This window comes from Ochotona curzoniae, unplaced genomic scaffold, assembly GCF_017591425.1.
Source record: "Ochotona curzoniae isolate NIBS_2020 unplaced genomic scaffold, NIBS_Ocur_1.0 contig_2927, whole genome shotgun sequence".
Lineage (NCBI taxonomy): Eukaryota > Metazoa > Chordata > Mammalia > Lagomorpha > Ochotonidae > Ochotona > Ochotona curzoniae.
Window position 1 is genome coordinate 7,620,886 of NW_024465654.1, and position 27,680 is coordinate 7,648,565.

General features: G+C 48.5%; 1 protein-coding gene across 4 annotated transcripts in view; it reads left to right on the forward strand.

Moving 5' to 3' along the window:
• The window catches only part of ARID2 (AT-rich interaction domain 2), a 94,822-nt gene extending 73,669 nt beyond the window's left edge, over nt 1-21,153 (forward strand). For all 4 annotated transcript variants that reach the window (XM_040978922.1, XM_040978923.1, XM_040978925.1 and 1 more), the window contains 10 exons: nt 853-934; nt 3,010-3,144; nt 3,710-3,906; nt 4,084-6,911; nt 9,765-9,913; nt 14,628-14,766; nt 14,850-14,935; nt 15,525-15,648; nt 15,739-15,830; nt 19,706-21,153. In XM_040978922.1, the coding sequence (XP_040834856.1) occupies nt 853-934; nt 3,010-3,144; nt 3,710-3,906; nt 4,084-6,911; nt 9,765-9,913; nt 14,628-14,766; nt 14,850-14,935; nt 15,525-15,648; nt 15,739-15,830; nt 19,706-19,850 (3,977 nt within the window). In that variant the 3' untranslated portion in view covers nt 19,851-21,153. The remainder of the gene's footprint in view (nt 1-852; nt 935-3,009; nt 3,145-3,709; nt 3,907-4,083; nt 6,912-9,764; nt 9,914-14,627; nt 14,767-14,849; nt 14,936-15,524; nt 15,649-15,738; nt 15,831-19,705) is intronic.
• Nucleotides 21,154-27,680: the final 6,527 nt, after the last annotated feature.

Below are 27,680 nucleotides of genomic sequence, written 5' to 3' on the forward strand. Positions count from 1 at the left end.
TGGAAGTTTTTAATAATTTTTAAGGAAAAAGTAAAAATTTGGAATGCACTTACTAATGGAATCGATGAAATTTCTCCCAGCCCAGACTATCTGGAAGCTGTTGGTCACATTATCTCTGTTACTCATCACTAGAATGAAACTGAGATTAACATCAATTTTACCTGTCCTCTCTACTTATTTGTGTAATTTGCAAAATATTGCTCATGCCAACAAATAATTATTTGAAGTTATTTAGAATTATCCAGAAAATGTTGAACTCATTTCTCTTTTTCGAAGACTTGCTTGTTGGAAAGGCAGTGACTGAGAGGGAACGCCCGAGACCCACGGCCTTGGTCCTGATCTCCCACAGAGCTGCCCGTGCCGAGTGCACGGCTCATCTTCCGGCACCTTCCCAGGCCCTTGCGGAGGAGGGCAGGGCTCGAGCTGCTGCTCCTTGCCCTGCTCGGCCTTCCCTCCACGGCGACTGCTCTTGTTGGCTGGAATCTGGATCTCATCTTTAGGAGTGTTTGTTGCTGGGTCTTGAGAGACTTGTTTTGTTTTGTTTTTGGTCCTGGGAAACATGTATGTGAAGCATAGGAACAAGACACTACTATAAATTATCTTACGGGGAAAATTATGCTGATATTAGATGAATCATCATGCTATTGTTTAAACAATTTTGACTTGTACAAAAAAGGTGCAACATCTGACACAGTGCCTGGGTTAGCATGTATTTCCTGTGTGTTTGCTTCTTTTTCAACCTTGCGTATTCTCCTGTATTTACGCATCTTCCCCAGCAATCGGCATTTGTGCATATTACAGGCGTGCGTGAGGGGCTGTCAGCCACGTAGCTAATTTGCCTTTCCACTTCAGCTTCCAGAGCGGCTGTAACGCAGCATGTCACTCCGCCTCCGGGAATAGTGGAAATAGACAGTGACAAGTTTGCTTGCCAGTGGTAAGTCCTGCATCTCTGTGGCGACTTTGTCCCCTTTGTCCCGGGAGGTCACTCAGAGTTTTGATATTCTGTATCTCTTTGTAGTTGAAATAGAACATCTTCTGTACCTAAAAAGGCTAATGTAAATCCTTCACCTATATTTTGGAATGATTTTAAAAATATTCATCATAATTAAGATAGCATGTGAGAATATCGTTAAATAAAAGCATTTAATTTCTTCCTATAATAAAATCTGTTTTTTTCTGTTTAAAAAAGTTTCAGATAGCAATATTTTTTTCCAAAATGAATGTTTTGTTAAAATTGAATTATACTGACTTTTAAGAAAATAAAGCGCATGGTTTTTTTATGTGTTGATAGTTGACTTTTTCCTTTTTTGTGAGTAGTTAAAGGAAATTAACCAAATGATAGGATATTGTGTCTGTATTGCACTAAGTAACTTGACAGTTGTGTTTCTGTGAGAAGATGCAGTGCTTGCTTTGTAGCCACGTGCTGAAGAACAAGTGCAGAACTGGTTTGATTTTGTTTGCTTCAGCAGTGTTGGTTAGGTTGGCCTCACATTCTTATTCCTTCTCCCCCCCCTCACTTTTTTTAGAAGAAATTAACAGGCTGAAGTGGAGTGTCACTTTGCAGTGCTGGGTTGCCCTATGCCATGCCTTTCCTTGGTCCCTCGCTCCCATCCTCTAAGATCGCTGCCCAGCATCCCTCCCCCTGTCACTGTTGCTCTGTGCTTTCCAGCTTTCTTTATTCGTAGACTTTTCTACCTTAATTAGGTTTATGGCTGTAAGTATTTAACTAATTGTTTTCCCTTGCATCATATGCATTGATTTCTTACATGTAACATGTGTAATATCTTAAAAATGTGTATATTCTACAGTGAAACTACATTTGAAATCTCAGCAAAAGTACTCTGAAAATTGGAAAGCATATATGTCAAACCACTGTAAGGTGTGTGTGTCACACAGGCTTGGTCTTACAGATCCCATTTGCGCATTTCTGCCAGTTACTGAAAAGAGGGGAGAACATAATTTTGTAATAATTTCATCACAATTATTTGATTCAGTTAATAAGAAACAGTTGTATGGCTTGTTATATACGTAAGAGTTCTGGAAAAACTTACTCAAGAGTAATTTGGTCCCCATTCCTATCCTAAAAATGAAAGCTACTTCCAGAAAGACAGGGGTGGGCGTTTGTCTTCAGCAGTCAGTGACGTGTATGACTGGCTCTCTCTCCTTCTGTCCAGCTCCTGCTAGTGCTGGTCCTGGGAGCAGTGCTTGGGTCCCTGGCTTCTGTGCTCCGGCTCCAGCTATTGCAGATATCTGGAAAATGAACCAATGGGTGGAAGATAATTCTTTCTGCTTTCTCCCACTTCTTTGTCTTCACCCGCCCCACATGAAGAAATAATTGAATCAACAATTTTCTTGTTTTATTTTACATATATATATATATATTTTTTTTTAGAGAAGACCACAGTGTTTTAAGAAAAGAAGAAAAGACTTAAGATTGACATTGTAAAGCTGTAACAAATAGAAATGTTTTGAAATAGAGGAATGGTCATGTGTGCAACATGGGAAGTGTGATTCTTTTAGGGGAGTAGTTTAAAGCTGGGTGAGAGTTTCTAAAAGGATTTGATCTAAGAGCTGAGGAAAGCTTAGCCTTAGCTCTGGTTTTCACTAATATTCTTAGGACCAGTGCAGGGTGCTCATATTTAGAAACTGCTTTTCCATTATGCTGATTGGAAGATTTAAAACACAAATGTTCACTAAATAAAATGACTTCTTAGGCAGTACTTATGAACAACAGACCAGGCCTACTATGCTGGGAGGTGAATATAGTTTTTATATTTGTTATTAGTGAGATCTTTAGTATGAAATGAGGTATGGTTAAATAGTTAAATCTCCTGATGTAATCTGTTTGAAAGCTAGCATGTAGTTTGACTGCTAACATGTAAGGCAGTGATGTCTAGTTACTGTAGGAGTTACCGATTGCTGACTCATTGCCTTCACGTGGTTTTACTGTGTTTAACTGTGCACTCTCCCGTAGTATATCATGTAATGGCTTTCTTCTTCTCCTTTTAGGCTAAATGCTCATTTCGAAGTAAATCTAGATTGTTCTGTTTCTCGGGCAGAAATGTATTCTGAATACCTCTCAACTTGCAGTAAATTAGCTCGTGGTGGAATATTAACATCAACTGGATTTTATAAATGTCTTAGGTAGGACGCATAGTTTATGACATTTCTGTTACATCATGTATTACATCTCTTGCTTTCTAGAGAAATACAGAACATTTATCTAGCATTAACATTTCTGCTGTTTGAATTTCATATGGTTGGTTATGGCATTCCGGGGTGATTTGAACAGAAGACAGTTTTTGAAATCACATCAGATATTTGCATTGGAATGTTAGGAGGCTTATTAAAGAAAGAAATTTAAGTTTACTTTTTTTCCTTTCTACTTTTCTACATGAACAATATAAATTTGAACTTTTTTGATCTTGAATGATAACCCATAATCAGTTCTCCGTAGAACATTTGCTTTTCCTCTGCAGGAGTTGTTGATTTTAAAGTTCATGAAATAAATGTTTTTTTAATTAGAGATGAGGCAGAACTGTTTAAACCCCAAAACACTGTTACCAGGTAATGATTTCTAAAATCAGAGGATTAGTGTTGAGTATGTATTACCTTGCTCCCCGCTTCTGCACCATCTGCCTGGGCAGAAGTCGGAGGGCTCTGGCTGGGAGCTTGTTGCCCGCCCTGACTGTGCACGTCTGCCTTGCAGAACGGTCTTCCCGAATCACAGCGTGAAGAGAGTGGAGGACCCCAGCAGCAGCGGGCAGGCCCACATTCACGTGGTGGGCGTCCGGCGGAGGGCCATCCCACTCCCCATTCAGATGTACTACCAGCAGCAGCCCGTGTCTGCTCCTGTGGTCCGTGTTGATTCTCTCGCTGACGGCTCCGCAGCTCCTGCACCTGCAGGTACGGACAGTTAACCTCTGCGCTTGTCCTTATTCTACTGATTTATTCTGTCATAGCATTTAAAGTTCTTGTATATTAATTTTGTAAGACTCTCTTACATTAAGTTAAATAAGTCCTTAATTGCAGACTTTCATTCCATTTCATTTGAAATTTTGTTTTTTCTCCACTTATTTTTAGGAATCCCTCACGGATCACAAACTGTAGGAAACCATTACCAGAGGGCTCATGTTACCAATCAGTCTTCAAATTTGACTGCAACACAAATGTCTTTTCCTGTACAAGGTGTTCATACTGTGGCACAGACTGTTTCAAGAATTCCACCAAATTCTTCAGTTCACACTCACCAGCAGCAAAATACTCCAGTGACTGTCCTTCAAAATAAAGCTCCAGGTCCTTGTGAAGTTGTTAAGGCTGCCGTGATCCAGAACTCTGTGCCCCAGACAGCAGTTCCTACACACCTTGCCCAGACTTCGGTGGTACAGAATCACAGTGCAGGGCCCCAGCCTGTTACAGTTGTGAATTCCCAGACGTTGCTTCACCACCCATCTGTAATCCCACAGCCGTCTCCATTGCACACCGTGGCACCAGGACAGATAGCTTCAGGCACCCCCGTTACGGTCATCCAGCAAGCGCTCCCACAGAGTCACATATTTGGCAGAGTACAGAATATACCAGCATGTGCTTCTGCAGTTTCACAGGGCCAGCAGTTGCTCACCACCTCACCCCAACCTGTGCAGACTTCATCCCAGCAGGCATCAGTTGGTAGTCAGCCACAAGACACTGTTATCATAGCACCCCCACAGTATGTAACAACTTCTGCATCCAATATTGTCTCAGCAGCTTCAGTGCAGAATTTTCAGGTAGCTACTGGACAAATGGTTACTATTGCTGGTGTCCCAAGTCCGCAGCCCTCGAGGGTAGGGTTTCAGAACATTGCACCAAAACCTCTCCCTTCTCAGCAGGTTTCATCAACAGTGGTACAGCAGCCTATTCAACAACCACAACAACCGGCCCAACAAAGTGTAGTGATTGTAAGCCAGCCAGCTCAACAAGGTCAAACATATGCTCCAGCCATTCACCAGATTGTTCTGGCCAATCCTGCAGCTCTTCCAGCTGGTCAGACAGTTCAGCTTACCGGACAACCGAACATAACTCCATCTTCTTCACCATCACCTGTCCCAGCTACTAATACCCAAGTCCCTCCTGCCCCGTCATCCTCCACCCCCCAGCCACAGGGACCACCCCCTACTGTCAGTCAAATGCTGTCTGTAAAAAGGCAGCAGCAGCAGCAGCACTCGCCCGCAGCACAGCAGGTCCAAGTGCAGCAGCAACAGCAAGTCCAGGTGCAGGTTCAGCCTCAGCAAGCAAATGCCGGAGTTGGGCAGCCTGCTTCTGGGGAGTCGAGTCTGATAAAACAGCTGCTGCTTCCAAAGCGGGGCCCTTCAACTCCAGGTGGTAAGCTTATTCTCCCGGCCCCACAGATTCCTCCCCCCAACAATGCAAGAGCTCCCAGCCCTCAGGTGGTCTACCAGGTGGCCAACAACCAAGCAGCAGGCTTTGGAGTACAGGGCCAGACTCCAGCTCAGCAGCTGTTGGTTGGGCAGCAGAATGTTCAGTTGGTCCAAAGTGCAATGCCACCCACTGGGGGAGTGCAAACTGTGCCCATCTCGAACTTACAAATATTGCCAGGCCCGCTGATCTCCAACAGCCCAGCGACCATTTTCCAAGGGACATCTGGCAACCAGGTAACCATTACAGTTGTGCCAAATACGAGTTTTGCTACTGCAACTGTGAGTCAGGGAAACGCATCTCAGCTCGTGGCTCCAGCAGGGCTTGCCATGAGCGGTCCGCAGGCAGGAGTCGGGCTTCAGATGCAGACGCTTCCAGCCGCACAGGCAGCGCCCGCGGGACAGTCCTCATGTGCCCCCGCTGCTCCCCCATTCAGAGGCGACAAGATCATTTGCCAGAAGGAGGAGGAAGCCAAGGAAGCAACAGGTTTACATGTTCATGAACGCAAAATTGAGATCATGGAGAACCCATCCTGCCGGCGAGGAGCCGCCCACACCAGCAATGGGGATACACAGGAGAGTGAGATGCCAGTGGGAAGTCTGTTGAACGGGAAGAAGTACAGTGACTCTAGTCTACCTCCTTCAAACTCAGGGAAAACTCAGGGTGAGACTCATCAGGGCTCCCTGGTAAGCAATGGGCCATTGATCGACTTAAGTGAGAATGGAGCCTCTGGAAAACAGAACTCAGAGCCGATGGACATACAGGATGTCAAAAGTGATTTGAAAAAACCCATGGTTAATGGAATCTGTGATTTTGATAAAGGAGATGGTTCTCATTTAAGCAAAAACATTCCAAATCACAAAACTTCCAATCATGTAGGAAATGGTGAGATATCTCCAGTGGAACCACAAGGGACTTCAGATGCCACTCAGCATGACACTGCCAGAGGTGACCAGCTGGGAAGGGTTTCCAATGGACCTGTGTTAACTTTGGGCGGGTCGCCGTCCGCAAGCAGTGTACAGGAGTCTGTGAATGTGGCAACACAGCAGTCTGGTAGTACTGATTTGCCCAATGGACCTCTAGCTTCAAGTTTGAATTCAGATGTGCCTCAGCAACGCCCAAGTGTAGTTGTCTCACCGCATTCTACAGCCTCTGTTATTCAGGGGCATCAGATCGTAACAGTTCCCCACTCAGGACCGCGCGTGTCCCATTCTGCCCTGTCCGCTGACATTCGCTCTGCAAATGGCACAGCAGAGTGCAAACCTGCCAAGCGGCCAGCGGAAGACAGTGACAAGGAGACAGTCCCAGGAATTCCAAGTAAAGTCGGAGTTCGAATTGTTACAATCAGTGACCCCAACAACGCTGGCTGTAGTGCCACGATGGTCGCTGTGCCGGCAGGAGCGGATCCAAGCACTGTAGCTAAGGCAGCGATAGAGAGCGCTGCTCAGCAAAAGCAGCAGCATCCTCCGGCACATGTACAGAATGTGGTCCCGCAGGTAAGTCGGCCCATCCTTGTGTCGGGCTTCCCCCGTACTTCTCCTTGGGAACTGGGAGGTACGACTGTTTTCTCTCTGCGTCTGCCCTCATTGTCATCGCAGACTATTTTCAACTGTGCAGCTTTCTGTTTTGTTGTAGATCCAGATTAGATATTTTAAATAGCAAACATTACCATCTTTTGGAGAATTTAGAACATCTGTGTTGGTCTCTTTTTTGAGCTTCCTCCAGAGCGCCTGAACACACCCCCGCCAGCGTCCCAGGTGCATGTTCCTGTGTCTGAGCTGGACACAGAGGTATTTTTTTGTCCCATTTAATAGTTCCCTTGTGAAAAAAATGAATCTCATCGGAACGTCACAGACATGTTCTTGTTATATTTATGTATTGAACTCATTTCCTTCCTTCTCAGAAAGTTATGACTTGTCGTTTCAGTTTGTTTCTAGGTGTTGTGATATTCTTGTGTAATTGCTCTGCTGTTTCTGCTATTCCCTCTTTAATGCCTGCAATCCATGTAAATATGTGACCTTTTAGAACCGAAACTACTGGAATCGAAGGTTCCGTTAGCGCGTGAAGATTTTAAGACTGTTATCTGCTGTTCCCACTGAAACTTGCTCCTCCCTAGGTCCGTGGTCACATTGTCCTGCTCCGTTCCTCCTCAGAACCCTGCCTGCTGACACCCTGGGGAGGTGTGGGGGGTGGGGCAGTTGTCAGCTTTGCAGGGGCAGTGAGGACCTGGAGAACAGGGAGCAGGGAGAGGAGTCCCTGGCCCTGCTGCCCGTGTTTGCTCCTGCGCCTGGGGATGCTTGCACTCGGAGCCCTGGGGCTGTGATTCATGTATCTTTCTCAAAGTAGCTGAGTAAGTTCCGGGCATTCTTTAGTGGATGCTGCATACGTGATAATAATTAGTAAGTGAGCTATCAGTAGAAGATACTAAATCATTTTTATTCAAATTTCCCCAAGTTGGGTATTCTACTTAAATACTTAGATCCTGGCGCGTTCAAGGCAAGGACTTTAGCCGCTAGGCCACCACGCCGGGCCTGGAAATCAGAAGATTATTTAAAAGGGAACTTGATACCTTTGGCACAATTAATTTGTAATTCTGGGATTTTTTTTGTTACTTCTTACACTTTATAATTTGTGTTTGGCCAGAATCAGTCCTCCTGGTTACTACCAGTTCCTAGAAATTCCTAGATGTATAATAATACTAAATTTTCCTATAAAGGAATAATTTGACTAATGCGTTGATTTATTTTCCTTTCTTTTCTGTTTTCCCATCTTAGTTTTAGAAACCCTTCTCCTGATACCCACGCGGGGCGAGTCAGTAGGGAACTGGCCCACGTTGTGCACTCACTGTCTCTCCTTCCACATGGATTTTCTGTACTAGACACCTCTCCCATAGTAATAGCAACAATGGAAGTTTACTGAAAATTGTGTAGTTTCTCTGGTTTAGATTTTATGACTTAAACTTTATAGATGAGAATGCTGAATGCTGAGGTAGGTTGCCAAAGTTTGTAGGGAAGTCGGTCCTGGTCTGTCAAGCTGGAAGACTCCCTGCCTGGGTGGGAGCCTAGTGCAGACACAGCTTCAAGTTCATGTTCATGTCCCACAGTGGGTTTTCACTCGAGATTTCAGAAATGAGTTCTTGTGACTTCCCAATTCTGATACGAACTTTGTGTTTTAACATTTTATTGTCTTTTCATTTGTGTATTGCAAAAAAAAGCCTTACATGTTACAACAGCCTTTTTGTCTTTGTTCTGTGATTGCAGAATGTTAGTGTGGAGTTTTCAGTAATTCACCCACTTACTGTTACCATCTAGAGCAGTAGATTTCCTATCTTCCCAAAGTCTGAAAACAGTACCTTAAAAATAATGTGTTTCTTTTTTAAAAAATACATTTTTCACTTTGTAGTATTTCAAGAAATTGTCTTACTGTAATATTAGCTACATTATAACTATTAATTTTCCCAAGAGGAAAAGTTGTAGAATCATAATTTAGCATACATAGTATTTCAAAGACTTTATGCCTACAAATAAAATCCTTCGCTATAATTGTCCGTCAACAGCTATCATTGACTTTATCAAAGCTATCGTTAACAGCTATCAAAGACTTTAAACAGCTTACTGCAGATTAGTTGATATTTGCAATGTTTTACTTACATGGTTGCATAATTAAATATAGCCTGCTGCTTTTTTGTTTTCCATATTCCTTATAAAATCTAAATAAGTTTTACAAAGCAGTAGTCATTTAGAGTTGGCTTTTATTGGCAAGAACACTCACAGGCAACTTAAATGGATATGTTTCTCATTTAAGTCTGTTCATACCCATAATTGTGACTTTAATAATGACCGGTAGCAGCTGGCCCCCCATCTGTGGGGTCAACCAGGCAGAGAGTGCAACTGCCTGCGGACTTGCGCTGCTCTGAACATGCGCACATTTTTGGTCTTTCTCTACACGATGCGGTACGTGATGTTATATAGGCATTGCATGTCACCTACAAAGGTTATCAGATGTACAGATGCGCAGCATGCAGTGCTGCCCCACTTCTAATAAGACTCAGACGTCTGCGGTTTTTGATAAAGCAGTGGGGAGAAGGGTCCTGGGACTACTGTGGGGTCCGTGGGTGCTGAGGGGCCGCTGTGCGTGGAGCCTGGTAACCACAGCGGTTTCATACTAAATACAAGGGTTGAAACTTGCGCACGTTTTGCAGAAAAGGTGTGTCTCATATCTTCTAAAGCTGCAAAGTGTAAGTTTTAATGTTAGAAATGCTTGTGGATGTAATCAAACCTAGAACACTGTTGTGCAATGGATGTTTTCCGATGTTGTGTCACAAACGCTGCCTTTCTGCTTTTTCCCAGAGCACTCCCATGCCTCCTTCACCAGCTGTTCCAGCTCAGGGCCAGCCTGGCACTTGTCAGCCTCCTCCATCCGGTGCATCCGGGCAGCGCGGAGACGCAGTGGGAAAGCCTGGACAGAACTTCATGTGTCTGTGGCAGTCTTGTAAAAAGTAAATGACTATTTTATTTCATATACAAAAGTTTGTTTTGTTTTGGAATGCTTTTTTAGTTAAGTTTCTGTCATCTATAATTTTGTCAAATTTCCTTTTCAAGCTACTAGCTTTTAGCAAAAACATTTTTTAAGAAAAAAGAATTTTTTTTTAAATCCAGTATTTAAGCCACAACATTTATGTGCATGGTGGGAAGAACATGTTTATGTAACAGTCATTAGGGATTGGGCTCTATACTGCTTTCTCTTCCCTTCATTCCTTCCCTCTTCCTGCCTTGTTGGAGAGAGAAAGGCGGTGTTCCACCATTGCCTGGTTCATTCTGCAGGCGCTCAGCACAGCTGGACTGGCTGGAATCGAAGCTGGGAGCAGACCTAGGGGTCAACCTGACACCAAGATGGGTGACTCAGGACCAAGTAAATGCTCACTCCCAAAACTGGACTTTTTCAACAAAGCTTTCTTACTCATGAAGGAAAATTTCATTTCAAAAAATTTATTTTGTCTGAAAGGCAAAATTAGACGAGAGATCTTCCATCCATTGGTTCGCTCCCCAAAGGCCATAGCAGGTGCCTGGAGCAGGGCCAGGCAGAATCTAGGAGCCAGGAACATCTCCTGGATCTCCTGTAGGAACAGTACCCAAGCACTTGGGTCATCTTCCACTGGTTTCCCAGGCCCAGTAGAATGAGTTGGATTGGAAATGGAACAGCCAGGGCATAGAACAGCACCCACATGGGATACAGACACGAAGGTGGTGGCTTTAGGCACTCAGTGTACCCCACTGCCAGCTCTGAAGGAAAGCTTTAGACAGATATTGGGGACAGTAAAGATAAAGTTCCTTTGTCAGTTAAAACATTTTTTTGCCTTGAGAATAATTTTTTTTTTTTCCTGTAGAGCTCCAGGATAAGAAACTTGTTTTAATAGAATACCCTTCATTTCTTAAATATCAAAGATTCCATTTCAGTCTTCTTAATTAATGACTGTGGTTTTAGATTCTATTTTACTCTCTCTGTGTTAGAGAAGCTGCACTCACTGGGAGCTGTGTCTGCAGGCTGTTCATGTGGCCTGTGGGTTAGGAAGGGCAGTCCATAAAATTTCTGTTGACAATGTTTATGAAAAACTGTGTGTGTCAGCCTGGTGCTGAGAACCGGAAATCATTCCGGTACATCCTGACAGTGAGTGAATACACTGAACAAACCATGTCGGGTTCCATCATGTTAGTAAGGGTAAGTATTGTTTCTAGCTATACAAGTAATGCTTGAATGTATGCTTTATCATAGTATCATGGTACAAAATCCATTTGTCAGAAAAGCTTTTTTAAAAATCTGTGTCTAGGTTGCTAGTGGGTTTTTTATTTTGTTTTGTTTTTTCTTGAATTCATTCTAGTTGACCAGTGTATGTTGTTGAGGGGTGACAGGGTGAGGTCCCAGCATGTGGCCATCCTCCATGAGCACCTTGTGCCCATGAGGCAGCTGGCGCAGGAGCATGGCCAGCTCCAGGCGTGCTGGCTCGAAGCTGACTGGCCTGCTGGACTGCAGCCTCGGCCCGACGGCTGCACCAGAGTTGCCCGTGACCAGAAGTACTCTTCCCCTTTGTCATGCTTTATATTCTTTTTATGTTTTTAAGATTTATTTTTATTTTCAATACAGAGTTTCACCAAGATTCTTTTTAGATATTAATAGGACAACTGTGATTTCTGTTCAAAATGTTTATATCTGTGTTCATCAGAGATACTGGGCTGTGGTTTTCTTGTGTTAGCTTTGATTTTGGCATTAGGATAATGTAGTCCTCACAGAGTGAGTTGGCAATTAGTTCCCCTGATGCTCTCTTCTGGCAGCTGTTACTGAAAATGGTTACTTCTTCCTTTGGTGAGAGAGACTTCAACAGGAAGCTTTCTGATTTGAAGACCGTTAGTTGTTGATTGCATTTTTCTAATACCATCACACGTCGCTTAACTGCAGGGTTACACGCCAAGGAATGCATCACTAGGCGACTTTGTCGAGTATAGAGTGGAACGGCATTTTCTTTTTCTTACCTTCCCTCCCTCCCTTTCTCTTTTCTTTATTCCTTTTATATACATTTCAAAGAGAACCCATGCCCTCATTCACTGCCAAGATGCCCATCACAACCAGGTCTGGGCAGGGCTGAAACCAAGGTCAGGAGCTCAGTCTGTGCCTGGCAGCCACCACCCACTGTCACTTGTGTCGGTGCTGACAGGAGCTGGAGTCAGGTCTCAGGTTCAGAGAATCGTGTATGGGAAGCAGGCATCTTACCCAAGTCAGCTGGAAGCCTGTTCTCTTGCAGGTTTTCAAAGAAGACACTTGAAATGGTACAAAAACTTTGCTTTAGTTTCTTCACATGATCCTGTAGTGACAGTGCTTAGGAAGTTCTGCTTTGGTGATGGAAAGAGTGTTAGCAGATGATGAAAATAAAGGATACCGGTGATTTTAGTCAGGTGGTTTTGTTCCTCAGTGCTGCATTGGGAAGCTGGAATTGGGGAACTTGCACCTTGTATGCTAGCTGCTGATTTGCTTGAAGTAAGAAAGGAAAATAAAATGATTGAAGGGAAAATTGAGAAAATAGAAAATGCCCAATTATTTAGCGAATGTGTAGGAAACTGGCATTCTAAATTTCATTTGCTATCATTGAAAATAAGATTGCTAGGGACTGAGAAAAGCGTCATATGTAGTTATCAAAATATATGTGTTAAACGTTAGACTTTATGTTGCTTTGCCAGATTTTGAGCAGTTGGAGCTCCTATCTTTCAGAAAGTAGCTAGATCCAAGAAAAAGCTTTCGTTTTCTTGTTGCTTGAAGTTAGAGGGGCACATGCCTCTGTCGACAGTGTGTGAGTGGAAATGGGAGAACAGTGACCGATCCAATGCAGAAGGCAGAGTCAGGTGGCAGATGAGGCCTGGCCCTGTGTGATGGGAATGTGGCCTGTGAACCCACATGGGAACGGAAGCTCAATTCTGCATCAAAGTGGTCTTGGAGCCATTTCTTGGGGGCCACACTCAGGAGCAAAACTGGATGAAATGGGCTCGGGGTGATGGGCTGGACGGCATGGGACGTCCAGGAGGCACAGTGCCATGCTTCTCTCAAGCTGCAGTGTCCCCTGCTGAGGACACCAAGGACGCTGTTTAGGGCTCTAGTTTACTGAATGGCTTTATGTTGCCTGTTCCTGTGCACAGCACACGGCCACCACTCCTGCCGTATGCAGGTGTGCAGTGACGCTGCATGTCAGGTCGTGGTGGTCACAGGCGCTCCTCGGGCTCTCCCCTGGTGTCTTCGCAGGTGCCGAGGGCTTGTGACTACACGGGGCTTGCTGCGCATGCGCGTTCTACCCATCCGGGCTGAGCACAGTATGAAGACTCTGTGTCTGTGTTCACTCAGATTTTAATTCTCTATTATTTAGAACTTTCTTAAAAACCCAGACTTTAGAAAACTCAGGGATTTGAATCCCTTCACATGTGCTCATGTGGTCACTTCAGCCAGCCTCATCCGTGTAGCAGCCCTTGTGACCCAAGTGGCTGAGTAAGCAGGCACAGACGTGGGCAGTTAAGTAGTCGGCTCTGACATGCAGACTCTGCTCGAAGGCTCGCTGGCGGGGAACGAACCACTGCCACGTGCCGTCATCTTCCCTTCCTCCATCTCAGATGGGTTAGTAGAAAAAATGGTTCTGATGTATCTACTTTTGACTTTAGCTTCAGAATAGCTTTTGATATATATTTAGGCATATGAAATGCAAACGCAATACAATCTGTAATGTTTTCCGACAGTGTCTTGCAATTCAGTATTTAACTACATTTTGATTTTTAAAATCTTAAATGCTGATCACTTCCCAAGGGAGTATGAATTGGAAACGTTAAGTAGATGCTGCACGCCAGAGCCCCGTTCATGGGGACAGACATGTTGGTGTGGCGGCACTGACAGCCCTTCCGCAGGGTGCCATCTGAACGGTGTTCCTGCTGCCCGGAGCGCATTCCTGAGCTCAGTTCTTCCTGCTGTCATCTGCCGTAGACCCACTCAGACGGTGACTGTCCAGCCCTGGCAGTAGGTGGCATGTGACAGTAGAGACATAAGAAATGTGGGTTCTCAAACATGGACCGGACATACAAGTATGAACTTGAGTAAGTCAAGCTGGTCACAATGTGTAGAATTTAAAGTTTTGGGTTAGAAATGCTAGAGTTGTTACATGTACTACAGAATCTAGTAAATGCTTAGGCCGTTTACTACAAGAGTATGTTCTGTAGTTTTGGGGTATTTTTTAATGGTGTATCATTTGCTTCCAAGAGATTCTTAGAAAATCTTTATTGAATGTAGGAAATTAAGAGGATGATAGGATATTAAATTTAAGTTACCAGAAGGAGTGGAATACAGGTGAATGAATATACAAAGTTTAAAAACATACTCTAAATGAATTGGAGAACAGCTCACCCCATTTTGTTGCTTCTTGACTACGATTCATGTTATTAAAGGTAGGTTGTCTGAAAAGGTCCCCCGGCGCTCCTGCAGTGTCCATCTGCATCCGGGTGTCCTGGCTGCTGCCCGCCATCCAGCTGCCTGCTAGTCCGAGAGACTCCCCTGGCTTTAGGCTTGAGCCTGCACAGTCCCAGCCCTGCGGCCCCAGGGAGTGAACTAGCACATGGAAAAGCTCCCCCGCTCTGTCTTTGTAATAAGAAAGCATTTTTTGTAAAGATTCCTCCGCTCCTGTTTTACAGGTGGTTTCAGACGCCCTCGCAGGTGTTCTACCATGCCGCTACCGAGCACGGGGGCAAAGACGTCTACCCAGGCCAGTGTCTGTGGGAAGGCTGTGAGCCCTTCCAGCGGCAAAGGTTTTCTTTCATCACCCACTTACAGGTACCCTGCGCTCATACTGTGTGGTCGGTAACTGGTGTGGTGGCATTGAAGACCTTAATGTATATTTTACTTTTCTCAAACAGGATAAGCACTGTTCGAAGGATGCCCTGCTTGCAGGACTAAAGCAGGACGAACCAGGACAAATGGGAAGTCAAAAATCTTCTACCAAGTAAGGAAAATGTTTCCTCCTGTTGAACAAATACTGGGAAGCCTGGCAAAACAGAACCACAGGGAGAGGCGGTTCAGCTTGTGGTCCAGCTGCCCAGCCCCAGTCACGCCATTCCCTTCTTCACACACGCAGGGGGACCCGCAGGGTTCCGTGTGGCTCTGATGTCCCCAGATGTCCTGGCAGATGACATGGGAGAAAAGCTTTGGAGCTGTCTTTACGGCCCCTCCAGGCTGTCTGGCAGAGAGCACTCAGGAGCTGTGGAGAAGGGGTGGAGTGACGTTAGTCAGTATCTGCGCCACAGGGGAGCAGTTATATCTGATGTCTCCACGTGCAGAACTGAGGACTCAGCTCCACAGGGCTCTGGCTGGACTACCCAGCCCCGTTCTTCCAAAGCTGGACCTGAATGAGTCCGCTGCTGTGGTTTACAACCCATGGATGTGGACAAAGACCCAAGACTTCTCTCCCTGGTACTGGGCATAAGCAGCGGTGCTGGGCAGTGGGACGCTTTGCTCGCTGTGCCCAGTACTGCAGACTACCCACAGTAAGCGGTCTGCAGGGTCAGGTTAACCATCCCACTCTGCACCCCCAGGCAGCCAGCTGGAGGGGGCACAGGCTCTGCCCCGCGAGCCCAGAAGGCCATTGTGAACCACCCCAGCGCCGCCCTCATGGCCCTGAGGAGGGGGTCCCGAAACCTCGTCTTTCGTGACTTCACAGTAAGCATGCCTTGAAACCTGCTCTGTTCAGGTGGGAGCTGCCTGCGGCTGAGATCTTTATTCTTCTTTATGTCTTCCTTTCTCTTTAAGGATGAAAAAGAGGGACCAATAACTAAACACATCCGACTAACAGCTGCCTTAATCCTAAAAAATATCGGTAAACACTCAGAGTGTGGTCGCAGGTGAGTGCTCCGCCTCCGTAACCACGGGGTTCATGTTCTCCTGCTTTGACTGTGGCCACGTATATCCTGTTGATTGCTGCGCCCATCACTTCGGCAAATACACCCAAAAGCTCATACCAAGGCAAAAGCATTGCCATCTCTCTTGTTAAAAAAGAGAGAGAGAGATTTATGTATGTTTAATGAGAAGGCAGATTTACAGAGAAGAGGAGACAAAGAATTTGTCCCCAAATGCCTGCAACAGCCACAGCTGAGCTGACCTAAAACCAGAATCCAGGAGCCGCTTCTGGATGTCACGTGGGCACCGGGTCCCAAGACCTGGAGCCCACCTGATTTCCCTGGTGATAAGATGGAAGCTGGATGGAAGGCAGAGTAGCTGGGATTCGAACTGGCACCCATGTGGATGCTGGCACTGCAAAGTGGAGGATTAGCCACTTGAGCTATCACACTGGCCCCATTGTGATCTCTTAAAAGCTACAAATACACGGCAGTTGAAATAATCAAAAGGTAATGTTTTACCTGTTTATTTTCATAGCCGATTTTGTTAGATTGTCCCATCCACTAGTACACTCAGCAGATGGCCGCACCAGCCAGTGCTGGGCCGGGCCAGTCAGGAACCCAGTAGTGAGGACTGCCTTGCCCTGCTTTCCCTGGTGCTGTGGAAGGGAGCAGGATGGGCAATGCAGCCTCTGCACTCAGCTCAGTGCCCTGGCCCCTTGCGTGACGGAATGGATTCTTACTGGCGTGGAGCTCAGGGTGGGAAGCACCTTCAGCACAGAGATGTACTTCCCGCGGGGAAGGCGTGAGTTCTGCCGTGACGGGGAGCGCAGTTTGACAGCTGGGCTTGAATGAGCACATCAGAGTGGATCTGCCCGAGACTCCAAAATGTCCTTGAGCAGGACAAAACTGAGGATTCTGGAAGTGTCCTTGGGAAACTCAGAGTGCCAGCTCTCCTATCGGGCCACCTGGCCCCTCCCTGCAAAGTTGGCCTTGCTGTGGCTTGCGTTGCCCACAGCCACCGGTGCCCTGTGTCCCGTGAGACAGCCATCCCCTACACCCAGCTGGAACCTCCTTACGGCGGCTGCCATGCCTACTCAGACCTAGCTTTAGATGATATTTTTGCCATAACCTCTAAACTATATTTTCTAAACCTAAAAATAGTAATATTGATCATAAAAGAAAGTAAATTTGAGTCTGTCAAACTTTAAAATTTATATAAGATGAAAGTAGAATTTGTAATTAAGACACTTGAAGGAACCAAAGTTACCATTTTATTCAGTATTCCTTACAAATCAATGAGGAAAATTATGTCTTTTTCAGGAGATGTTATTTGTTTAGGAGTAGTGAGCACACAGGCCGGTGGCCTCCTGGCTCCTTGCCACTTTGCTGACTTGGTCTTTCTGACTCTCCCAATTTTGCTGACCCGCCTGTGAGCTTGGTGCTGGTGTCCACAGGCCACAGCTCTGCCTGCAGCTCCCCGCTCTCCCTGTGGCACGCTGTCTCTTGGGGCCACCATCCTGGTGACCCGTGGGTCTGTAACCCTCCAGCCCGCCCACCTCCCGACGGATCCAGTGCAGGTGCCTGGACACTGCACGAGGTACTCCGGCTGCTCTTCCTCTCCCCTTGCCTCTAGCTCCAGTCCAGTGGGTGTCCCTGCCCGATGGCGAGCTCCATGAAGGTGGGGCCTAAGTGTTCTCGTCTTTAGTCTCTGGTGTAGAAGTGTTGATTGCTGCGTTCACCAAGTGCGACTGACACGTGCAGGGAGCGCCGTGCAATAACTGCTTCACTTGTGCAGTTACGACTAAGCTTTCCCATGGAGTAATCGCTAACTTGGTCATGACCGTCTCGGCAGTTATACAAGTCTCTGTGTAGGTTTCCTAGGCTGCTGAGCCAGATGAGTTCACCTTCCTGTCTTCCGTCAGCTTTTCTTCAAATCATGCCAATACTTCTGGCCTGTTTGCTGCCTGGGATCGTGAATTAGAAAGTTCATTCAGTTCTTTGTGTTCGATTGCCAGTGCTGGCGGCCATCCCTGGTGCCGCTGGGGTGGGGGTGGGTGGGGGTGTGTGTGTGTGTGTGTGTACACGTGTGTGTACGTGTGTGTGTGTACGTGTGCGCCCAAGCACCCGCAGGTTCAGACGCAAGGGAAGGCCCCTTTGCTCTCACGGTGCAGTGTCCCAAGTCCGGTGAGAAGTCACCCATTGGCCTGAAGCACAGTCCCGCAGTGTGGATCTTGTACAGTACTGACATGCAGGTGGTCTTCCCTCTGCCTGAGCTCTGCAAAGTGGCATCCTTTCACTCTCTGTGCAGCTAGGTCAGCATTAAAGAAAACCGAGAAACGCTGCCCCACACACGGGGCCCGAGGCAGGAGGCAGGCAGGAGTGACAGCTACTGGCGGGCTGGCCTCCTCAGCAGCACGCAGAGCAGTTGTAGGCAGCAGGAGCCGCTGGGGCCTGCAGGGTGGGAGCTGCTGCTGGCTGTGTAAGGTTTTATTCATTTGAAAGGCAGAGTTGGGGCAGGGGAGAGAGGTCTCCCATACAGCTGCTCATTCCCCGTACGCTCACAGAAATGAGGGCTGGGCCAGGCTGAAGCCCGGAGCCAGAAGCTTCTGCTGGCCTCCCCCACAGGTGCAGGGTCTCGAGGAAGTGGGCCATCCTTCGCCCCTTTCCCAAGTGCATTAGCGAAAGCGGGGTCTGCAGTGGAGCAACCAGGAAACCGAGTACGGCTGCTCCTGAATCCTCTGGTCGTGTGCAGGCCCTGCTGTGGGGCCCAGGGGGCAGACCCTGCTGGCCTCGCCGACTTCCCCCAAATAGTAGTGTTGGCAGGGGCAGCTCTTGGCTCTTCCTCACGTGATGCTGTGTGAGGAAGAAATGGAGATAAATTTGTGCATTTTCCTGGAAGTTTGTACCCAAAATTGGATTTTCTAATACTGTGTATCAGTTATCCTGCTGTTAAGAGGTTGATCTCAAAAATAAGGAACACAGGAGATTAGAAACACAGTTTGAAATAGAGAAATGAATTCAGGGCTTTTTCCAAGTTCATTTTCAGAAAGAGTAGACAGAGCACTTGTGCACACATGCTGAGCTCAGTCAGGGCACCGTGCAGTCCTTCTGTGCCCGCCCCACCAGGCAGGTGGACTTGGTATTGCCAGTGACATAGTATGAACATCCTGTTCTGTCAGAATGCTGGGTTTTGGCCCTACATGGCTCATTGTGTCGCCCTGATACCTCTGCCATGTATGTTCCTGTTGTGACACAGCACCAACTCACAGCTCTCTCCTTGCCACCGTCTGCTCAGCTCAACACAGAACCAGGTACAGCTGGACGTCCAGTTGGTCAAGAATGGAGGATGGGTACGGTTCACTTGCCAGATGCCAGGAGCAGGGACGCCCACGGCGGCAGCTGTCCTTTCCCGTGCTTTGCCAGCATGTTACACTGTGCTTTGGGTCTCTGCCACAAACTGCTTTCTGCAGTGTTTCCTCTTCAGGCTGGTTATTCCAACACAGGCATAAAAGGTCCCTAGGTCCTCTCACGGTGTTAGTTTTTTCCTAAACAGCATCATTGCTCCACCCTTCACCCTAACCTTGGTCAGGCTGTATGTACAGACAGAAGTGTCACACAGGAACCTGCCCAGCCTTAACCCGTGTCCGGCCGCCCTTCCAGCTCTTCTCCATCCTGGGGTGCCCATGAGGACCGAGTGGGGCCAGGCCGCTTTTCCTTACTTACAGGAGGGAAGTGTGGAGCAGAGACAGCAAGGCGCCCCAGCCTGCTTCGGAGCGATGCTCGTGTGGCCTGGCTGGTGTTGATCTTGAACTTGCAGAATCCTGGAGGCAGAGTCCTCGCTGTGATCTCGGGACTGACAACTCTTGTGTTTTTTCCAGATTGCTAAAGAGACATGAAAACAACCTATCCGTGCTTGCTATAAGCAACATGGAAGCTTCCTCCACCCTTGCCAAATGCCTTTACGAACTCAACTTCACAGTGCAGAGCAAAGAGCAAGAACAAGACTCGGAGATGCTGCAGTGAAACCCCGCTGGGACAGTGGGGACTCCAAGTCAGACACATTTCACACACTGGTAAGGAAGCACCACGTCTTCATGGAACAGAGAACATAGAATGAATTATTCTCACTCCTCCGTGAGCTGAGAGGAAGTCCGTATTCTGATCTCTGAGCGAATCCCTTTGTTCTGTTTTTAAAAAGTCCAAGAGGAGAAAGAACTGCTGTGGGGATTGTCAGCCAGCTCGTCTGCAGGACGCCCACCAGCCCTGACGTCCTGATGGAAGCGCTGTGGTCAGAATTCAGTACCATCCACATTGGAACATACATGGAATCTTGTAAAACCTTTCACGAGCAGATGAAATAGAAGCATTAAATATTTTTATCTATATCCAAAAAGGAGCACATTTTTATATTTACAAAACCATTTAAGCTGGTTTGAATAATTAAAAAAAAAAAGTTTCAGCACACTTCACCCCCAGTCTCAGAGGGGGCACCAGTATCTAGCTATGGATTGTGTGTTTTGTTTAGAAATCAGTAGCTTGGTTTTCTTACTTGAGCCAATATATTTTCACTTATTTATTATCATAAAAATTTACCAGTCGGAATAGATTCTGTAAATACTTGTGAATAGAAGGAACTCCTTCCGTGGCGCCACGGCAGCCACTGGAGCGCTGCCCGTGGCCCGTGACCGGGCGGCTGCTCGCCAGATCCTGTAAATACCCGCAAGGTACTCGTGCTGTACAGGCAGTTTGTGGGACTGTGATTTTGTTTTGTTTTTCCTGTTTTGTATTATACACCTTGTAGAACTCATTTTGCTGGCTGAAAGAGTATGGAATAATATATCTCATGTCATTTTTGTAGAAGCTCTTTGGAGGTATTTTTTGGTTTCTCCCTAACATGTACCCATGGTAAGCGTCTGTCCTGTGCAAGCTCTGGGCTTGCGCAGAATTTTTGTATTTGTAAATTGGTTTGAATACATGGGATTTTATACAGGCTCTCTGCTGTGCGTCGATGCATTCTGTGCACAACTCTCCACTCCTTTTCTATCTTCCTAGAGTGCGGGGTTTATTGTCTAATTCTCCATTCTTAATACTGCACCACATTCCTGCTCCAACCTGCCCTTCCCGCAGCTCTCCCAGCGTGAAATGTACCGTTTTAACTGCCCGTTGCTGTTGGGCGAGCGTCCACGCCGTGGGCACCTCCCACCACCGTCCCTGCTGTGTCCTTAGGGTGCACACTACGACATCTGGACCTGACAGTTTCTGTTCTAGAATGGCTTTATTTACTTTGGTGACTGTTCATAGTTTTTAAATAAAAGACTGAACATTTTCTTGAGTCCTTCATTTCTGAGTATGCTTAAGATAGCTTCAGAATAATATCAGGAGTCCTAACTGAACTGAAGGTAAGGTGCTGCGGTCAGCTGTCGTTTCTGTCCGAGCGGGACGGAGCAGATGAGCGCGAGTCCCACCCGACCCACCATGGAACCCGCGGGAGGCTGACCTGCAAGTGTCCTTTCCCCAGGACTCGGTGCAGGCGGGCTCGGGATGGAGCAGTGGTCACCGATTCTTGTAACTTGGATCCTGTGCGTTGGCCTGAAACCCTGAGAAACAGTAGAAATCAAATCTACAAACTGAATATGGAGGCAGAGTTTTTGAAAACGTTAATTTTTTTCCTTCAAAATTTGGATAGAAGCAATATCAGAAGACCTGGAGGGGTTCCTGGCACTGCACCGGCCAGTCTGCAAGTGACGGCTTGGAGAAGCTCAGCCACCGTCAGCCAAGGAGGCCCAGGACTGTCAAACGCCCACAGCTCACGTGACCGCGTGCTGTACCCGCCCACACCAGCACCAAGGTCGGGGCTGTAGGCTCGGTTTACTACCCAGTAACTCTGGAATCTGTCTCTCATTATTTTGTATCGCATCGGTGTTTGTGGTAGCAGTTAGCAGAGAGGCAAGGCTGCAGGGGTAGAAACAGCAGTTCTCCACGTCCCCTTCTCCACTCCGACTGCAGGCTGTAGCTGTGATGTGACATGTCCATCACGGTGGTCCCTGGCAGCAAGAGAACTCGGCTTGTCGGCCTCCCTCCTGGCCATCTGCTCTCACGCCGCCGGAAACCCCGAGAACACGGACCACTGGGCCGGGCCGGAGTGCTCCCGTGCCCACGCGCGTGACAAGGTGCTCCTCGTGCCAGGACCTGCTCATTCCCAGTGCTGTTACTTCCGTCTACAGTTGTGTAAATTAAATACAGGCTTTACTGTTACCTTGGGGGAAAAACCTATGTAAATAATATACAACATAGAGGCTGTACAATTCTGTTATATATGTGCCTAGTGCTCTGTCAGCACTCAATAAATTTTAACTAACAAAATTGATAATCATATAGCAAAGGCATATTTTTCTTCCAGGCTTGAGACAGGATGTGACTATATGCTAATGAGACCCGGTACCCTAAGCCACACATGAAAACCCGTCTCATTACTCTATAGTCAGGCTGTGTATGTTTTTTTAACCATAAAATGACAATAATAAAAATGATTTTTTAAATGAGAGCGTTTCAGGTAGTGACTTCTGTCAGGCTCAGCACTCACCTCCACGCGTGGGCGAGGGAGCACGCGGTGCCCGTGGCCGAGCACTCAGCACACACAGTGGCGGCATGGCCAGGTCCTCCTGTTGAAGACGTGGTGTTTCCTTCTGAAACAATCCGTGACGGGTGCGTGTATTCAAGAGCCACCTATACAGGAGCAGTGCGTGTGAAGGGCTGGCCCAGGAAGGGAGCTGCGGACCCGAACCCCTGACGCACTCAGAACATTTACAGCCCCCCGCAGCCGCTCCTCCAGTTCGTGCCCCACCTCTGGTGCCCTGGCCCCGGGGAGGGACTGACTGGGCTCCCTGTGCCCTTTCACACTGCTTAGCAGCACTTGCTAAACACACAAGCTGGAGGCCCCAGCTGGTAAGGAGCTGCTAGACAGGGTGCTGGTCTGACGGGGTGGGCGTGGACAGGAGACCCCACCTGTTCCTTACTGGACTTGCTGCCTTGGCCTGCCACCCTTGTCAGGGTTCCCTCTAACTCCTCAGCTCTGCCAACTACACCCATTCGGGTGGCATCTACTAACTTCAGGGCATGAAATCCCGGGATTTCCTCTGTGTGAGCGAGCAGTTCATGGACAGTAAGCTGCCGCCACTGTTCCCATATTCCAGCACACAGCTACAACAGCCACCTGCTTCCTGGACAGTCATTCTTCCGGGGGCCCCACCCCAGGTTATAGCTCCCTAGAATCCTCCAACTCTCAGCACCCAAGCTGAGGGCCGTGGAGCGCTGCCCTTGGAGCACTCCCCGACACAGACCCGCAATACCCCGGGGGAAGGAGCGGCACAGGTGCCAGTAGTGGCACCCTGTGAGCTGACCAGAGACCTTACCACTGGGGACACAGCTTCGTGGCTGATCCGGGTCCTCTGAGCAGCTGCCTGACGGCCGATTTGCAAGCTGCACACCACCAAAAGGACACTTCCTCAGGCTTTGGTAACTGGTACAGTTGGTTAGAAGACAGATGTGTCCTAGCCCTCTTGCTGTTTAAAAACTCTGACCTAAAATGCACACAGAGCTTTGCACCCCAACCATCAACACCCCTCTGCGTACCCAAGCTCCCACTTTCCAAGCTGCTTCTTACTAGGGTCGTACCTTTGCCCAGGGAGCTTCCCCCAGGCTCCTGGTTTGCTCATTAGTGCTTGGCCAGGCTGGGGCTTCTGTGCTGGGACAAGGAGCAGGGATCCCTTTCAAGGCCTGGTGCTGACAAAGGGGCGAGCAGGGGCAGTTCCTCAGCTCCCAGCAGTACATGGCCACAAGCTGTCCTCCAGGGATTAGGACATGGACCCCACAAGGGGCAGTGTGGCTATCAATGCAGGTTCCTGGAGAGCCAGGAGTCGGGAGACAGCTGACACGGGGCCTCAGACTCATCCTCAGATCTAAAACAAGGTTGGTAAGAGGACCTACCTTTCAGATCAATGTGAAGACGCAATGCAAGCAGACGGCAGAGTCCACCAGCAGCCCGGTGCCAGCTGTGGTCCAGCAGAGTGGCTGGAATACAAGCAGGGACTTCAGGGAGAGACCAACATGTGACAGCGCTGTGCTGGCTGCTGCCCTCACCAGCAGCCCAGCTCACAGCTCCATGCGCAGGGTTCAAAAATCTGGAAGCAGTATGCCCCGGGAAAGGGCGGGGCCTGCTGCCTCAGCTTCCTAAGACTGGCAGAGCCCACATGGTTTGCGCCAGCAGGGACGCTGCCATGGGCCCGCAGTGCAGATCCTGAGCCACGTCCTTGGCCAGGGCTGGGGGCCTGGGTGTGGCCCAGCCTGGCAGCCATAGCGCCAACCTTCTTCAGATGGGACAGGAATCACCAAGCACTGCAGGACTGCACAGCACTCGCCTCACAGTAGCCTGGGACATGCCAGGACCCCAGGTGGGCCTCCCTAAGCTTCCAGACCCCTGGTGACCACCAGAAACCCATCACCTCTGTCCTCCCAGGACGAGGCCACAAGCCAGTCCTCAGGGGCCCGCCTCAGACCAAGTACAGAATCCTGCAATCCTGGAGGAATTCTGTGCTGGTCATCATTTTTCTAGGAAATTCAGGAATCCAGAATCTCCTAGGAAGAACTCCTGCTACTCAATGTGGGCTGGTAACCTGAGGTTTGGCCTCCCTTTGTGTACGTCCCCGTGCTGGCGTGCTGTCCATGTGCACACGTTCAGCCAGCTGCACGACACCCTGAGACCTCCAGGCCTGTCAGAGCAGAGACAGCAGCCCTTCTGTCACAGTTTACCACGTTAACAGCTGGAGGCCCGTTTCCAACACCTTTAATTGAGGCACTGGAAAATGCTGAGCAATCAAACACCTGCCTAGCTGCTCTGTGCTGCCAGCAGCCACTGTGGCACATCTGTCCTGCCCACTGCTAGCTCGTGGCTGCTGCCAGCCCAGGTTGGCCCCGCTGAGGAGTGTCAGTGGGAGAACAGGCACCTGTTTTCCCACATCCCGCTGCGGCGCTCCTGTCTGCGGAGTCAACCACAGCAGTGCTCCGTGGCGGCTCCAGGCCACACACGGGTGCGCACGACTTCAGACTGAGCCGTGGGAGTGCGGCTGGAGCCACACGGACTGCCAAGGAAACCTTGGCACACACGTGGCAGACAGAGGCCGAGCGAGAACAATAAACTGATTACAGACGCTTTGATAGGAATTAAAGGAGCATGATCGAGGGGGCCAAGCTACAGAATAATCCGCCCAGCCAACAATTCCTGAAAATGAACGTGCTAGCCCGCATCACCTCAGCATCACGCACAGCCCACAGCTGCCTCAGCCACAGTAATCACTCAAGCTGGGCTCTATGTAAGGTTAACCGGCCGCATGGCACCTGTCTCAGTGAGCCCAGCATGCTGTCAGCAGGGGGCCATGACCTGAGGACTCCCAAACACCCCCCAAGTGAACGCACTGCTCGGACAACTCCACCTGCCGACGGAGGGCCACCAGACACAGGCATCATGAAGGAGAGCAGTCCCTGCTCTGTGCAGGTGCAAGGTGCCAGCCTCGGGCGGGAGCACAGGTGGGCACGCCCACACGGGGGAAAGCCAGTTCAACAGGGGGCGCCTCAAATGGCTTCACTACTTCATGAGAAAATGACCAGTGGCTGACCAAGAGAGTCTACTTTTAGGAATCAATGTCCCCACAGTATCCCAAATAAAGATCTCTACATCAATCTCATTTGTGCTCTTTTGTCAATTTTACATTCAAAATAAAACTTCATGTCCATGAGCAGATGATGGTCTTGATGAGAAGCAACACTGCACTGTCATTAAAGCACGCTATCCAAAACTACTTAGGAAAATTAGGAAGCTCTCCATCCGGGCTCTGGTCCCTTCTCCCTGCAGCCCACTTGCTGCTGCGGCCCTGCACTGGGGGGCGGGAGAGCACTGGCTGTGCCCAGGCCACAGCAGGGGCAAAAGGCCCCGGGAACCTTAAAATCTTAGACACTACTTCATCAAAACAATTTATTACACAACAGGACACACTGCATTTGGCTGAAGAAGACAGTTCAGCAGACAGCACTCCAGCCTTGAGACCTGAGCATGGCGTCTGGCCTGGGCGCCAGGCGCGCAGGAGCACGCGGCACACACTGCCTTACAGGCACGCCCTCGCGGCAAGGGGCAGCACTTCTGCAATGTGAAACTGGGGGCAACTAGTCAGGCCCAGAGCTCTCGGCTCTCCACAGCCTCCGGTCCGTGCGATGACGCCCGAGGCCAGCACTTCAGAGCGAAGACGCCCGGGAATCCTGACACACAGGTGAGATGTGTAGGCCTACAAAATGTTTTTGGTAAGCTTTGTGCACATGCAAACATTACTCAAAGTTTCTGTGAGGAAAAGTGAATGGGAATGTCAAAATGATATTTGTTTCTTTTTAAAGCATGCTTTTTCTAATTCCTTCTTCAACATTTCGAAGTTTAAAAAGTTTGAGATATAATCCAATTGCATGTGTCATTAGCCATTTTAAATGCAGTTGGAGAAGTGCCCCAGCTAGCTGTGGGACACACCGGGGCAGGGAAATGGCCGCAAGGGACGTCCCTGGAGGCGTGAGGCTTCATCTGCTGACCACTCCCCACGTCTGCAAAAGCTCAACCGTCAGAGGAAGGAACTGTGCAAGAGTGCCAGGTGCTCACTGGCTCCGGCGCAGCCATCACTGCAAAACCCTGCAATGTGAGCCAGTCGAGTTCACACAATCACACCGACTGCTGAGGGGTGTGGACTGGTCCTTGAAACGACGTCTTAATGTTCCCCCACCTCCTTTCTCCACCAAAATCAAAACACAAACTCTACTAAGAAGATCTATGTCAGCAGACCACGGCAAGGTAAGACACGAAGCGCCAACAGAACCAGCCTGGGCACTTGCACCAACAAAGCTCCGGACGCACACAGCATTTCAAAACATCACACCTGTTAAAAGCCCACACACAAGGCAGAAGCCCCTGCCCGTGAGCCCCCAGCAACTAGGACCTCACCCGGGAGCTGAACCTGCTCCAGGTTTTACTGGAATCAACCTTTATCACAGAAGCAATCTTTCTTTTTCATTATGCCAATCAAAACATGGTGCTACACCACTTTACACATCGTTAGGCCCTGAAAGCCTATTTAATCTTCCCCTTTCACATCCTATTCTCTCGAGCTGGACCGCACTGGGACATGTCACTGTGTGACATCCCGAGATCTCCCCAGTGCAGACAGCCGTGCATCTGTGCCGCCCAGGCCGACACCGAGTCCCCAACGCCACTCGGCACCAATCCGGACATCTCAGACATGTCACTCTACCCACTTTCCTCAAACTGGTCTTCAAAAGCGTCAGACTTCCAACTGCCCCCACTGCCATCCAGCACCAACGGCTGCCCGTGGCAGAAGGCAGCAATCCCTGGGGGCCGCGGGGGCCGTGCCCGGCAGGACGCCCACGAGGGGCTGGCATCACTGTGACCATCCTGCTTCCTGCCACAGCCGCTGTTGAGGTGCACACTCCCACAACACACCAGGACCCTGCAAGTGGCTACTCTACTTCATCTTAGAAATATTTTCATGATAATACAACATTTGCTTTCTATAATTAAAAGAGAATCATAAAGATCATATTTATTTCTTAGCCTGACAGAATAAATGTATTATATATATTTCTTTTTCAAAACCAGCACACTGGGCCATTCCTACTGATGGGCTCCACCCGGCGCACAGGGCCGCCCATCTCCCAGCACCCAAGCCGCACGGTCCCTGCGACAGCCCCGCCACCCCCGACTTCGGGCTCTGCCTGCGGTGGGAAGGGCGCCAGGGGTGGGGGAAG